General features: G+C 40.9%; 1 protein-coding gene across 3 annotated transcripts in view; it reads right to left on the reverse strand.

Moving 5' to 3' along the window:
* The window catches only part of HMGXB3 (HMG-box containing 3), a 52574-nt gene that overhangs the window by 35575 nt on the left and 2572 nt on the right, over positions 1-14427 (reverse strand). For 2 of the 3 annotated variants that reach the window (XM_055285654.2, XM_055285655.2), the window contains exons 2-5: positions 12638-12776; positions 10977-11151; positions 6723-7220; positions 4994-5092 (exon numbers count right to left, since the gene is read on the reverse strand). In XM_055285654.2, the coding sequence (XP_055141629.1) occupies positions 4994-5092; positions 6723-7220; positions 10977-11151; positions 12638-12774 (909 nt within the window). In that variant the 5' untranslated portion in view covers positions 12775-12776. The remainder of the gene's footprint in view (positions 1-4993; positions 5093-6722; positions 7221-10976; positions 11152-12637; positions 12777-14427) is intronic. The other variant, XM_055285656.2, reaches the window with a different exon arrangement.

The following is a 14427-nucleotide window of genomic DNA, read 5'->3' on the forward strand; positions in this document are numbered from 1 at the left end:
TGTATAATTCTCATTCTGAACACCTCAAGAAAGCAGAGTAAAAATTTAAGATAGGTTAGTTTCATAAGTAAATTACCATGAACTTGGAAATTCTTAATATTGTTTAGTAGGCTAGAGAAATGACTTTAGGAAAAAAATTGCTAATGTTCAAGGATGATGTTTCAGTCCTAAGTATTAATCATAAAACACTTTTCTAGAAGTGCTTGGCTGACATTTATTACAGCATGAAAGAACAGTAATTTCCAGGAAAATAAAGACTCAGGAGAAATAACCAGTTTCTCCATGAGTCAAAGCTGCAGGCTGTTCCTATTTTAAAATATTGCAGCTTTATTATCTACAACATATTGTTTATCTGCAGCAGAGATTTTTGAAGATAAAATAAACTTATAAGTTAAAAATATGTACTTTAGCCCTAAAGAAACTACTAAAATAACCAAAACAAAGTCAATAGCTAATAAGCCAATAAAAGAAAGAAAACAGATCCATAAAAAATAATTACATCAGAAGAAGGCAGAACAAAATAGACGAGACAAATAGTAAGATAATAGATCTAAATGTAACCATATCCATAATCATATTAAATATAAATGGCTTAAACCACCTCTTTTAAAGACAGAGACTGTCAGAGGGTCTTGCTTTTATATTAAAACTACATGCTATCTACACAAAGCAGAACAAAACAAAAACACTTTACGTAGATATAAATTAGTTAAAAGGATGGAAAAATATATTTCTTGATATAACAATAATTTTTAAAAGCTAGACATCAGACAAAGTAGATTTCAGAGCAAAGATTACTAGAGATAAAGGTCATTTCGTAATAACAAAGGGGTCAATTTATCAAGAGGGCACAACAATCCTAGATGTTTACATACTTCACAAGACAGTCAAAATTTGTGACACAAAAATTAAGAGAACTGTAAGAAATAGACAAATCTACAAGGATAGTTAAATGTCACCTCCTTTTTTTTTTTTTTTTTTTTTGAGACAGAGTCTCACTCTGTTGCTCAGGCTACAGTGCAGTGGCACGATCACAGCTCACTGTATCCTCCAACTATTGGGCCCAAGCAATCCTCCCACCTCAGCCCCGAGTAGCTGGGACTATAGGTGTGTACCACCACACCCAATTATTTTTCACTTTTTGTAGAGACAGGGTCTCCCCACCTTGTCCAGGCTGGTCTTGTACTCCTGGGCTCAAGCAATCCTTCTGCTTCAGTCTCTCAAAGTGCTAGGATTACAGGCACATATCACCGTGCCTGGCCAGATGCCTTCTCTTATAATTGATAGAACAAGTAGACAAAATCAGTAAGGATATAAAAGGGTTGGACGTTATCAATCAACTTGACCTAATTAGATATGTATAGAACATTCCACCCAATAGCAGACTATGCATTCTCTTCAAGTGTACATAACATTTATCAAGACAGACCACATTCTGGGCCGTAGACAAGCCTCAATAAATTTAAAGGGATTCGGTTTATATAAATCAAAAAGGTCAGGCCACAGTGGAATTAAATGATAAATCGATAACAGAAAGATATCTGGAAAATCCCCAAATATTTGGAGAGTAAATAATACGCTTCTAAATATCTCATAGGTCAAAGAAGTAAATTAGAAAGTATTTGAATTGAATGAAAATGAAAACACACCATATCAGAATTTGTGGAATGCCACTAAAGCAGTGCTTAGAGGGAAATTCATAGCAGTAAGCACCTACATTAGAAAAGAAAGAAAGAGCTGGGCATGGTGGCTCACGCCTGTAATTCCAATACTTTTGGAGGCCAAGGCAGGAGGATCGCTTGAGCCCAGGTGTTCTAAGACCAGCCTGGGCAACACAGAGAGACCCCCATCTCTGCAAATAATTTAAAACAATTAGCTGGGTGTGGTGGTATGCACCTGTGGTCCCAGATACCTGAGAGGCTGGGGCAGGTAGGTCGATCCCGGGAAGTCAAGGATGCAGTGAGCCATGATTGTGCCACTGCACTCTAGCGTGGGCAACAGAGTGAAACCTAATCTACCAAAAAAAAAAAAAAAAAAAAAAAAAAAAGAAAAGAAAGGTTTTGAATCAATGACATCAGCTTCCACCTTAAGAAACTAGAAAAAGAACAAATGAGAACTATCGGGGCAGTGAAGAACACACGTGACCATGGCCATCAGCTGGATAACGTCTGTCATCGTGCCCTGCTCACCTTTGCAGTCCTGCTGGTTCACAGATTGGATGGCCGCAATACATTCTCCTATATCTCCATATTTGTCCCCCTTTGGCTTTTGTTACTAACTTTAATGGCCACAACATTTAGGCCAAAAAGGGGCAATCACTGGTGGTTTGGTATTCGCAAAGACTTCGGTCAGTTTCTGCTTGAAATTTTCCCATTTTTAAGAGAATATGGGAACATTTCATACGATCTCCATCAGGAAGATAGCGAAGGTGCTAAAGAAACATCGGTTCCAGAAGCTCCGAAAATTGCTCCAGTGTTTGGGAAGAAGACCAGGCAGTTTTAATCCAGAGCCCTGGGAAATATGTTCCCCCACCTCCCAAGTTAAATATTGATATGCCAGATTAAACTCCTAGAGAGGGCCCACACACAGACTCCACCTTGCCTTTGCCTCTTGTTCATTCATACCAAACCTGGAAATGGAAACAGGCACCAAACACTGTCATCTCACGCCCTGTTTGAGATTGATGCCTCATCAGCATGCATCATAAATGGAGACTGTTTCAGCATGTGGGCATGTGTGGTGTGTACCTGGGTAAGAGAACTTGCTTTCCATGTCCGTGCTTTAGACGTAGCTGGGGGCAGTAAGTTGAACTGTTTTAGTAGATCCTCAAAAGGAATAACTACACAGTGGTTTTCTTTAAAGTGTTAGTGTACCTATCAAAAGTATTGTTTAAAAGTATTTTTATACACTGCTAGTACAAAATTGTATTTCAGATTGTGCCTGTTATGACATAGTAGCAAATGTAAAGAATGCTCTTTGTTTATAAACCTCACAGTTTATAAACAAACTGCATATTGTCTATTGCAGATGTCTTTAAAGATTGCATAAAACAGTATGTGCCTGGTGTGGAGCTTACCAAAGTACTAGACATGAACATAGGGACTGCAAATTCCATGGGTGTTAATATTTAGGTGTTAGTAACTGAGGTCTACACTGTGTGAAGGTCTCTGGTAGTATCCGTTAGTAGAGGGAGCAGCCACCGCCCTTGCGAACTTGTGTCATGCTCCAGTGTAGTACCAGGCCATAAAGTGACACTGTTGTTTAGCACCCTGAATTTTTCCACACAGGTAGTAACTGTCCAGAAACAACCAACATAAGCAACAAGTAGTTTGTCCATTTCTAAGAATCTTAGAATATTAGTTGGCTGTAATGTAAAGCATTACTTGTCACTGGAAAGCTGGAGAGAGTGGCCTTAACCAGAAGTGGCCAAGATTCAGGCATTATTTTGAGGTCTAAACTTTTCATCTGTCAGCAATAGGGAAACAACAGTTCAAATTATCTTTGTAGATAAGTGCATTGTTTATTACAGGGTAATAAGAGAATGTTATGAACAACTTTATGTCAATAAATTTGACAGCCTAAACGAAATGGACAAATTCCTTGAAAGCCAAAATACCAAATGCTCACTCAAAGAGACAGTCTGAATAGTCCTATATATATTTTTAAAATTGGGCTTGCAGTTAAAAACCTTCTCAGAAAGAAAACTCCAGGCCCAGATGACTTCACTGGTAATACTACCATTTAAGGAAAAGAACTGAGGTGGAGAAAATACTTCCCAAGTCATTTTAAGAGGCAAGCATTACCCTGATACGAAAAGTGGACAGAGACTGTATAAGGAAATGCTGAGCCAAATTCTGAGCAAACTTTTTAGCAAATGAAATCCAACGATCTATGAGAGGGATAATACATCAATGTCAAATGGGGTTTGTCCCAGGAATACAAGGGTGGTTTAAAATTTGAGTAATAGTGAAGTTCACCACCTTAACCAACTTCTGGAAAATTCTTATAATACTCTTAACAGACACAGAAAAAGCACTTGACAAAATCCAACGTGCATTCCTGATAAAAACTCTCAGAAAATTAGGAACAGAGGGAACTACCTAAACATGATAAAGGGCATGTAGGAAAAACCTATAGTTAATATACTTAACGAGGAAGGACTGAATCCTTTCCTCCTTACATGAGGACAAGACAAAGATGTCTGCTCTTACCAGTTCTATTCAGCATTGTACCAGAAGTCCTAGACAATATCATAAGGCAAGAAAAAGAAGGAATTTAAATCAGAAAGGAGATATAAAACTGTCATTACTTGTAGACAGCATGATTAACTTTGTAGAAAACCCAACAGCCTCTACAAAAGTTACCAGAACTAATAAGTGAGTTAAGCAAAGTTACAGAATACAAGCCCAATATACAAAGCAATCAACTGTATTACGATGTACTAGTTGTAGGCAATCAAATATTGAAAATTTTCTAAAAATGCCTTTATAATAGTGTGAGAAAAAGATAAATAGGGATAAATCTCAGCCCGATGCTGAAAAAAATATCAACTGGGAATCAAGAAACGAATCCAGTCTGACTTGTCTTGTAACCTTGAACAAGTCCTTTCTCTCCTCTGGGCCCCTTTTCCTAATCTGTACAATCACAGTATAGAATTAGATCAGTGGCTGCTCATTTTCCTAAATCATGTATGCTTATGAAAATTTTATAAAAGTCATGGAATCTATTCCAGGAAAAAAGTTTGTATAAAACTTGAGGTGAATTCATGGATCCCATGGAGATCTATCTACAACCCCCTTACCACCATTAAGAACATATGGACCACATAATCCCTGAAATCTTTGCCAGTCCTCACATCCTGAGGTTCTAAGACTTTTAGAAATCTTCTTGGTCCTACAACTGGTAGCTCAGAAAGAAAAAAAGACAAATCTACTTAGAAAAAAAATGCTTATGACACCCTAATTGCCATCAATCCCCCACATACAGTACTGACCAGTTTGATGGAGGTGGGGCTCTCCACAACCGAGTAGGCAGGCAGAGGCAACATGATGAACTGTGTGGCTGGTGCAGAGGAGCTACTCTCACTGGAATCCTATGGGCAATGAAGAGAAGGACAGTTTCACTGAAACAGAGTAAGGAACACCCAGGCCACTCAACACTGGAAGCCTGGATTAAGTTTAATAACAGACAGTGTACTCATCCCAATGTGCTTATCAAAAGGAATGAATTTGTGATTATCTCAAAAAGTTTAATTAAGAACAACGAGAAAACTATTTCCACAGGAAATGTGCTATGTTTATTTTATAGAAAACCGAGGTTCTAAGAGATTTAGGACTTCTAAGATCACATAAGCAGTTAGTGAGAGAATCTAATTCTAACCCTTTCAAGTGTTCTTAGCACCCTATTTACCTGCTTTAAACAGGCTAGTGGCGGCCGGGCGCGGCAGCTCACGCCTGTAATCCCAGCACTTTGGGAGGCCGAGGTGGGTGGATCACCTGAGGTCAGGAGTTCAAGACCAGCCTGGCCAACGTGGTGAAACCCCGTCTCTACTAAAAAAAAAAAAATACAAAAATTAGCCAGGTGTGGTGGTACATGCTTGTAATCCCAGCTACTTGGAGGCTGAGGCAGGAGAATCGCTTGAACCTGGGAAGCGGAGGTTGCAGTGAGCCGAGATTGTGCCACTGCACTCCAGCCTGGTTGACAAGAGCAAAACTCCATCTCAAAAAAAACCAAAAAAACAAAAAACAACCAACAACAAGAACTGGCTAGTTGCACGCTTCATTATCATAAACAGCACTGAGGCAACAAATAAGGATTTAGCCCTGGGACAGATTGCAGGGGTACTTGTTCTCTTCTGCCCAGGCCATAAGGGCTACAGCAAGCTGGTCCTCTTAGCCTGCACAGAAAGACTCCCATCTCTGAGAATGCTATCCTCTCCAAAGTTATAGAGGGCAGGGTATATATTATACTATGGCATGGTAGCAGTTTCTCTCCACTTCCACTTCTAGGAGATGAGGTTGTTGGGATCACTAAAAGTGCTGCTTTCCCCTCAACTGAGAATGACACTTAGGCCACTGTACAAACTTATTTCCTCTTTCTCAGATATAAGTCCCATCAACCTGGCCTTGAAGATAACTTTTTTCTTCTTACCCCATCTGAATCCAGGAAGACCTGGGTACAGGTCTTGTGTGAAAATTCTTGTACATAGCTCAAGATGCCATTGTTTGCTGAAATAGTCTTCAGGGAGCCAGTGTGATGGCACAAGCCTATAATCCTGGCTACTCGGGAGGCTGAGGCAGGAGGACTGCTTAAGAGCAGGAATGCAAGACCAGCTTGGGCAACACAGTGAAATCCCATTTCAAGAAAAGGAAGCAGTCTTCAGAAAACATAAAATCCTGACTGATACTAAATTGCCTGACAGATCCTAGCTTTGACTCATGGATAATTCAAATACAATTCGCAGCTTTCTTGCTAATGTAGCTTATGAACCATCTCATGTGAAGAAAATTCTGGCTAAGCTGGGCAAAGAGTTGGTAAGAGTGCCTGAGAAATTCCAAAGAACTCTGGAGTGAGCCCAGGGGCAAGACACATTCAAGAGAACTACAGTAAGTGCCACACCGGCACTCTTGATTACCACTGCTTTGGAATCACACTGTATGGTACTAGCTGCCCTTTAAGTAACTCCAGACAAAGCCAAAGACATCAGTACCAAAGCCACTTACCCTCATGACTGTTACCACTGATACACTCTCCCCAACCTGGGGGTGGGGCACAGCCAGGCTTCCAGTGGGGAGGTCTGGTGAGCCATTCATCAAGGTCTCTTCAATTACCAGGCTTGTCTGGTAAGGTTGGTGGCTCTCCCCTACTTCTAGGGAAGCGTCCTCTAGGAGCACATCCTGGTTGAGGATCTCTGAGGTGGCAATCTCCTGTACAGCACCTGACTGGGTAAGGGCTCCCACCTCCTCAGCCAGGGCCTCCACAGCCAGGCACTGCTCTGCCATGCCTGCATGGCTGGGCACTTTCTCCGGGGCAGTGTTGGACACAAGAGGAGGTCCTTTTGGGGACATCTGGTTCTGAGCCACACATAGCTCTAGCTGAGGGCAGTTCCGGTCCTCCTGCAGGCTGCTCTTGGGGATGATGATATAATCTGAGCGTGGGAGGATCTTGCGGAAACCTGGGATGTCCGGAACCACAGCAGTCAGTGCAGACAGCTTAGAGTTCTGAGGATGAAGAAGCCAGGAAGGGGGAGACAAGCAGAGATAAATGGACTAAGATCACATGGAGAGAGAGAAATATATATGTGTGTAAGCTCTTTTTTTTTTTTTTTCCTGCAAAGGGACTGGAAAAACTCTACTCTCTTGACCTAATTCAGATAAGGTCAGCCCCTGCCAACAGCAGTGTCATCTTCATTTGAATCACAGTTTAGCCAATGTAGCTTATTCACTCAGTCACACAGGAAACAGCATGGACTGAACTCTGGAAAGAGCACTGGTCTTGCCATATGAAACTGTGAGCTGGAACCTGAGGTCTGGCATAGCCTTGAGCAAATCCTTTCCCCTCCTGAGGCCTCAGCTGCCCCATCTGTAAAACAAGGGAGTTGAATCTGGCAATTTATGAGTTCCTTTTGAGCTCTGATACTTTAGGATTCCAAAGCAGTATAAGATTCAAACATTAGAATGTATAACGCTCAATAAAAACCCAAAAAGCATAAAATACAAGTTAACAGACTAAGATGAAACTCAAGGCAGCAAGTAAGCATTCTGACCTCACTGGTTTTCCCCAGACTTACAAAGAGGAGGATGAACAGATCACAAAGCTAAGGGGCTTCATGAGAAGCCTTCGTGAGAGAAAGTATATATAGAAAGGGTTATGTCACAAGGTCCTGAATATACTAAGGAAAAAAATGTGAATATTAACAATGACCCAGTACCTTCAGGTTTAGAAAATGTTTTCAAACACATTATCTGATTTTATCTTAAAAACAACACTATTATGTTAGATAAGATTATTATTCCCATTTAACAAATGAGAAAATTTAGGATGAAACTCAGGGAGGTAAACTTTCCCTAAACACAAAATTAGTAAACAGCAAAGCTGGGACTCCAGGCCAGGTCTTGTAAGTATCAAGAAGGCCAGGTACTAAAAAGCACAGCCCTGAACGGCTAATTGGCACCAAGAAAAAGTCATTTATGTTTTATTTTTTCCATTTAAACTTAAAGGCACCGAATAAGGAAAACAGAAAAGTTCAAAGTGAACAGTTAAATGAGACGTGAAATTAAACAGAACAAAAAAATAATTTCAGAAGTATCTTTTAAAATGAACACTAAAGTTAACTACAAAAGGATTCTTCAATAAATCGAAAACAAGAAGTTGATGAAACTACTTAAGGCATAAAGGAAGCACTCAGAAATGAAAAGTTAAAAGCAGCACTCAGATGAAACATAAGAGCAGATGGACTGAATCTTTTATGGAGCCTTTATTGGAGAGGTAATGGGGAAATGGCATTCTCAAGCCACCCTTTGAAACAGCCATGTTAGGAGAACAAGACTATATGGTGGCAAATACATATAGGATGGCCTTGACTTAACAAATCCAAGCACAAAGAAACCTGGAAGGCCTCAATGATACTCATTTTATAGACTAGAAGGGATAACACTGGAACCTGCACTTGGCAAGAGACCTGAAGGGCTGCTAAGGAGGACAGCCTGCCACAGGGCTCTGACAGGCTCCCAAGGTATGCAGGCATTGAGGGTCTTCCCATCACACCAGGCAGTCTCGGAGAGGTCAAACACAGCACATAAAGCTTCACTCAGTCTTGGTACATTCCAGGTACTCTGTAAATGCCACTTTTCCTTATTATATAGTCACTGAATGTTTAATCTACTAAAGGGTAATATTTATTATGTCAGTATTATCAAGAATTCAGGCCGGGCGCAGTGGCTCACGCTTGTAATCCCAGCACTTTGGGAGGCTGAGGCGGGCAGATCACGAGGTCAGGAGATCGAGACCACGGTGAAACCCCGTCTCTACTAAAAATACAAAAAAAAAATTAGCTGGGTGTGGTGGCGGGCGCCTGTAGTCCCAGCTACTCGGAGAGGCTGAGGCAGGAGAATGGCATGAACCCGGGAGGCGGAGCTTGCAGTGATCCGAGATTGCGCCACTGCACTCCAGCCTGGGCGACAGAGTGAGACTCCGTCTCAAAAAAAAAAAAAAAAAAAAAAAGAATTCAGCTAGGTGATTTACATTACCTATTTTAAACATTATGAGAAGAGACTACTGCCATTTTACAGATGAGGAAATCAAGACTCAAAAGTTAAAATGGTCACTCGGCTATTATCAGAACTAACCTATTCATGATCTTGGTGGCAGTGGTAGAAATAGTGGTAGATAGAAATAAGCATGTAAATAAGGAAGAATCATTGCAGATGATTTAAAATTTTTTAAAGTCTTGAGAATGATCTACATTACTGTGTAGTTTTAAAAACCAAATCACTCCAGGATTACGTAGGATTTTCTTTATCATGCACAAAAAGATTGCTGATTTGTGTGTGTGTGTGTGTGTCTGTGTGTGTGTGTGTGTGTGTGAAAGTCTCACTCTGTTGCCCAGGCTAGAGTGCAGTGGCACAATCACAGCTCACTGCAACCTCCACTTCCCCAGCTCAAGTGATCCTCCCACATCAGCTTCCTGAGTGGCTGGGACTACAGGTGTATGCCACCAGGCCTGGCTAATCTTTTCCTATTTTTGTAGAGATAGAGTTTCGCCATCTTGCCCAGGCTAGTCTTAAACTCCTGGGCTCAAGTGATCCTTCCACCTCAGCCTCCTGAAGTGCTGGGATTACGGGCATGAGCTACCACACTCAGCCTAGACTGCTGATTTTATTATAATAAGGAAACCAAAGGGAGTAGATAAACTTTTCTTAGACTCCATCTCCACTCCACTACAGGGATTATTTCCCAGATTCACTGTTGATTAACAAATCACCTAGAGGAGGGAGCAGAGAGTAGCATCTCCAAGCCTGTAGGTAAGACAAAGCTCTCTCAGAAAGAATGCCAGGCCAATAAGCACAAAATAATTTAAATGGCAGTAGCAGGTGAGCTCCAATAAGGGAAAATACAACCTGTTCTGCTATAACGTAGTTGTTGCTGTTGCTCTACATTACCAAAATAGAAGTTACAGACAATTGTTTCTATTGAAATAAGGAGTTAAGGTTAAAAGGTTCCAGCCTGCAACAGCAAGGTTATTCTTCCTGCAGGAATTTCAGTTTAAAAAAACAGCAGTTTATGCCATGACAGGGATACTCTCAAAAAAACAAAAACCCAGCAGTTTAAATAGCTGTCAGTGTATTTTGTTATTGTGAACTAGAAATAAGAAAATGCTGACAGACATAATTCTAAATGCTTCCTTGTTAGTCCTTTAACCCAAGCACCCAAAGCCTTGGTCTTCTCCACCATCTTTGGCTTTACTTGCATTTTTGCTTTCAGCATAGTTTCCAACCACCAGTGCTAACAAAATAATGTGGTACTGTATTACACAAGCAGCTCTATCTACCTCTAAACATGCAAGCCTTATTCCTGATAGCAGTTAGTACAATACATTACATTCAATCTGTAATACGAAAATTCATGGCATAGGAGAAATGCCTATATAAACTACTGTATTAAAGTTTACTACATTAAAGCTACTATATTATAGTAACTACAAGGGGCTCCAAGTTACACTAAGATTTAGAAAAGGAACCTAAGGCTCACTGTAGAAAACACAAAAAAGTGTCAGCTCCACGTATTGCTGCAACCGAAGAGGACAAGAGAGTGCAGGACATCATCAAAATGGAAACAAGCAAGCTCAGAGTCAAGAAGGATAAAATGATAAAAGTTTTCCCAAAAAAAGCAAAGAAAACAGAACAAGGGTCTTGGTTTCCCCAAGGCCTTCATCACTGAACCAGTGGAAAAAATAGCTGGAAAAAAAAATTACTTACAGGATCCAAACCTTCCTTCTCTAGTTTCGCTTTCTCCAAGTAGTAACTCCTCTCGGCCACGCTGAGAAGCCTCCAACTCTCACTAATCTTCTTATTGATCTCAGACTGAGGGAGGTGGGGGAGCTCTTGCTGCACTTTCAGGTAGATGTCGTAATAGTACAGAAGGTAAGCAGACCTGAGGAAGCAATGACTTCTTCAGGCTTTCCCAGTAATGGCAATGCTGGCAGAAATGCCTCCACTTCCCACTCCCCATCCCTCAACCCGGGACTTCATTCAGCCAGTAAGTACTACTATGCTAAGATATGGGTAGTCAAGAAGTTGATAAAACCTAGCTTCTCATTTCTAAGCATTTATCTAAATAGGGACTGAAAGTCAAGCAAAGAAACATTTAAATAACATCCTCAGATGGTGTTATATATGTTATAATCTTATTCCTGATTATAACTGATAGCTGTCAGTACAACACAAATTATATTACATTCAATTTGTAATATAAAAACTCATAGTATAGAGAAATGCTTATATAAGCTACCATATTAAAGTTACTACATTACAGCCACTATATTACAGTCAGGAGTAACTATCCAGGAAGATAAGGGGCTCCAAGGGAGGAGGGGAAAATGAATGGTAAAGATAGCAAGTGGCTGTTTTCCCTTCAGAAACCTGGAAGCAAAGGCTTATTTGACTGGCTTTCCTAAAGATCACTTTTTGTGCAGGAATGATTTTAAATCCAACAGAAGCAAAGATAGATACAGGCGTCCCATCCTGTCATTCCACTCTCAGGGAAAGCTTCCTCAAGGGCCTGGTTATCACTCACACTCCGTACTCCTCTACGCAGCCTTTGGTCATCAACCTGGTCAATGGCACCTCCCCAAGGATGAGAGAGGGAAGCAAGCAGACCAATCAAAATGACCAATGCTGGTAGTTTCAGCAAGTTTGAGGTATTCAGAGTCAAGAGTGAAATTAGAGCTACAATTTGGATATTCTGTACAGATATAATTGGTATTATTTCTTTTTGTGTGGTTTTTTCCTTTTTTTCTTTTTTTTTTTTGAGATGGAGTTTCGTTCTTGTTGCCCAAGCTGTAGTGCAATGGCACAATCTCGGCTCACCGCAACCTCCGTGTCCCAGATTCAAGTGATTCTCCTGCCTCAGCCTCTCAAGTAGCTGGGATTACAGGTGTGCACCACCACACCTGGCTAATTTTGTATTTTTAGTAGAGACAGGGGTTCTCCATGTTGGTCAGGCTGGTCTCGAACTCCTGACCTCAGGTGATCCACCCGTCTCAGCCTTCCAAAGTGCTGGGATTACAGGCATGAGCCATCGCGCCCGGCCTTATTTCTAATTTTGTAATTTTATGAATGCTTTGTTTTAAATGTTTAAATAACAACAATGGCATAATAATAAATAATGTAGCTCTTTTGTACCTAGCTTCTACCATCAGTATGGTACAATTTCCTGTGACAACTTGAAAACAAAAGCAAAGTCTGCCCAGTAATGGCAATGCTGGCAGAAATCCCTCCACTTCCCACTCCCCATCCCTCGACCCAGGACTTCAATAATAACATTCTTTTTCAAAGAGTCTTAAAAGTTTTCCTCAATGCAGCTCTCCAAGCAACTTCCGTTTATAAATGCTAGCAGCAACCAAAATGTGTTGGCTAACCTGGGTTTCTTGGCCTTTTCTCCATGTATTTTATACTTTTTCTTCTTCTTGGGTGGCCCAGGAGAGGTGTAACAATAGGCTTCCTCAATTTCCTCCATCACGACAGTTACCTCAGTACCATCATATGATGCGTCCATGGCTAAAGGAAAGGAAAGTCAAAATAAAGTTTCCAGAATCTACCCTAAGAGGGGCAGCAGCTTCCTGATCAAATAACCCCTTACCTCTGCCAGTGCCTTAAGGCTCAGACATTTCCCACACCCAATATATCCTAAGAAGCACCTGGCTTGGTTGTTTAACATACAGATTCCAGAGCTCTACTTCAGCCCTCCTGGAGCAGAATCTCCCGAGGATATGGAAATCCACATGCTTAACAAATGCCTCAGGTGATTCCTTAGACCGGGCAAATTTGTGACTACTGCCTTAGAAATACTTTTCACTTATATTCACTTATATTCATGGGATACAGTACCCACTCACCCTGCAAAGATTTATTAGCCCCAAATTATAACAATTCTATATGGAAACAGTTTAAAAAAAAATGCTTGGCCAGGAATCAGAAGTTCTGGCCCATTCCTCCTATGTTTCATCAACTTAAGCAAATGCCTTCGTTGATTCACTCAAACATGTAGTAAGGGCTGTATGTAAAAGATTTCTTTACACTCTGCCAGCTTGTGCAATTTTTGGGCAGGTCTTTTAGCTGCTTTTTGTTCAGCTTTCTCCCTCTCATGTATAAAAAAAGATATGTCTCACCTACCTTCCCACAGATTTATAGTGATAAGACTCAAAGGATACAATAGATACAACTCTATTTTAAAATAATTGGCTGGGCGCAGTGGCTCACATCTATAATCTCAGCACTTTGGGAGGCTGAGATGGGAGGGTTGCTTGAGGCCAGGAGTTTGAGGCCAGCCAGCCTGGTCAACATAGTGAAACCCCATCTCTATTAAAAAAAATAAAAATCTTTTTTAATTAAAAAAAAAAAACAGAAAATAGTCAAGTGCTATACAAATGAAAAGGGTTTGTTTTTGGGTTGTTTTTGTTTTTCGAGACACGGTCTCACTCTGTCACTAGAGTACAGTGGCACACTCTGGGCTCAAGCAATCCTTCCACCTCAGCCTCCTGAGTAGCCGGGACTACAGGTGATGTCACCACGCCCGGCTAATTTTTTGGAGAGATGGGGTTTTGCCATGTTGGCCAGGCTGGTCTCAAAATCCTGGACTCAGGTGATCTGCCCACCTTGGCCTCTCAAACTGTTGGTATTACGGCGTGAGTGGGATTACACTGCGCCCAGTTAGGTTCATTCCTAAAGTCAGGTAACTGGCAGGAAAAAAAAAAATGAAAGAGTTCATTAAGTTTTTTTTTTATATATATAATTTAAAAAATAATAAGAGAGATGAGATCTCGTTATGTTGTCCAGGCTGGTCTTGAACTCCTGGGCTCAAGCGATCCTCTTACCTCAGCCTCCCAAAGTGCTGTAATTACAAGCGTGAGCCACCACATCTAGCCTCTGTTAAAGACTATTATCTGTGTCTGAGATGCTTAACAACCTTCCCAAGGCCACCAAGCCCAAGCAGGGACTTGAGAGATAGATTTTTAACTCAAAAATCCAACTCCCTGGACCTTCTTTCATTATGTTACACTGCTATCCATCTCTACTGGCAACTCTCCAAACCAGTACGGCTCAATCAACTCTGATGATGGAAATGTTCTACATCTGTGCTGTCAAATATAGTAGCCACCAGCCACATATGGCTATCGAGCACTTGAAATATGGCTAGTGTGACTGAAGA

The sequence above is a fragment of the Symphalangus syndactylus genome, chromosome 7, assembly GCF_028878055.3.
Source record: "Symphalangus syndactylus isolate Jambi chromosome 7, NHGRI_mSymSyn1-v2.1_pri, whole genome shotgun sequence".
Lineage (NCBI taxonomy): Eukaryota > Metazoa > Chordata > Mammalia > Primates > Hylobatidae > Symphalangus > Symphalangus syndactylus.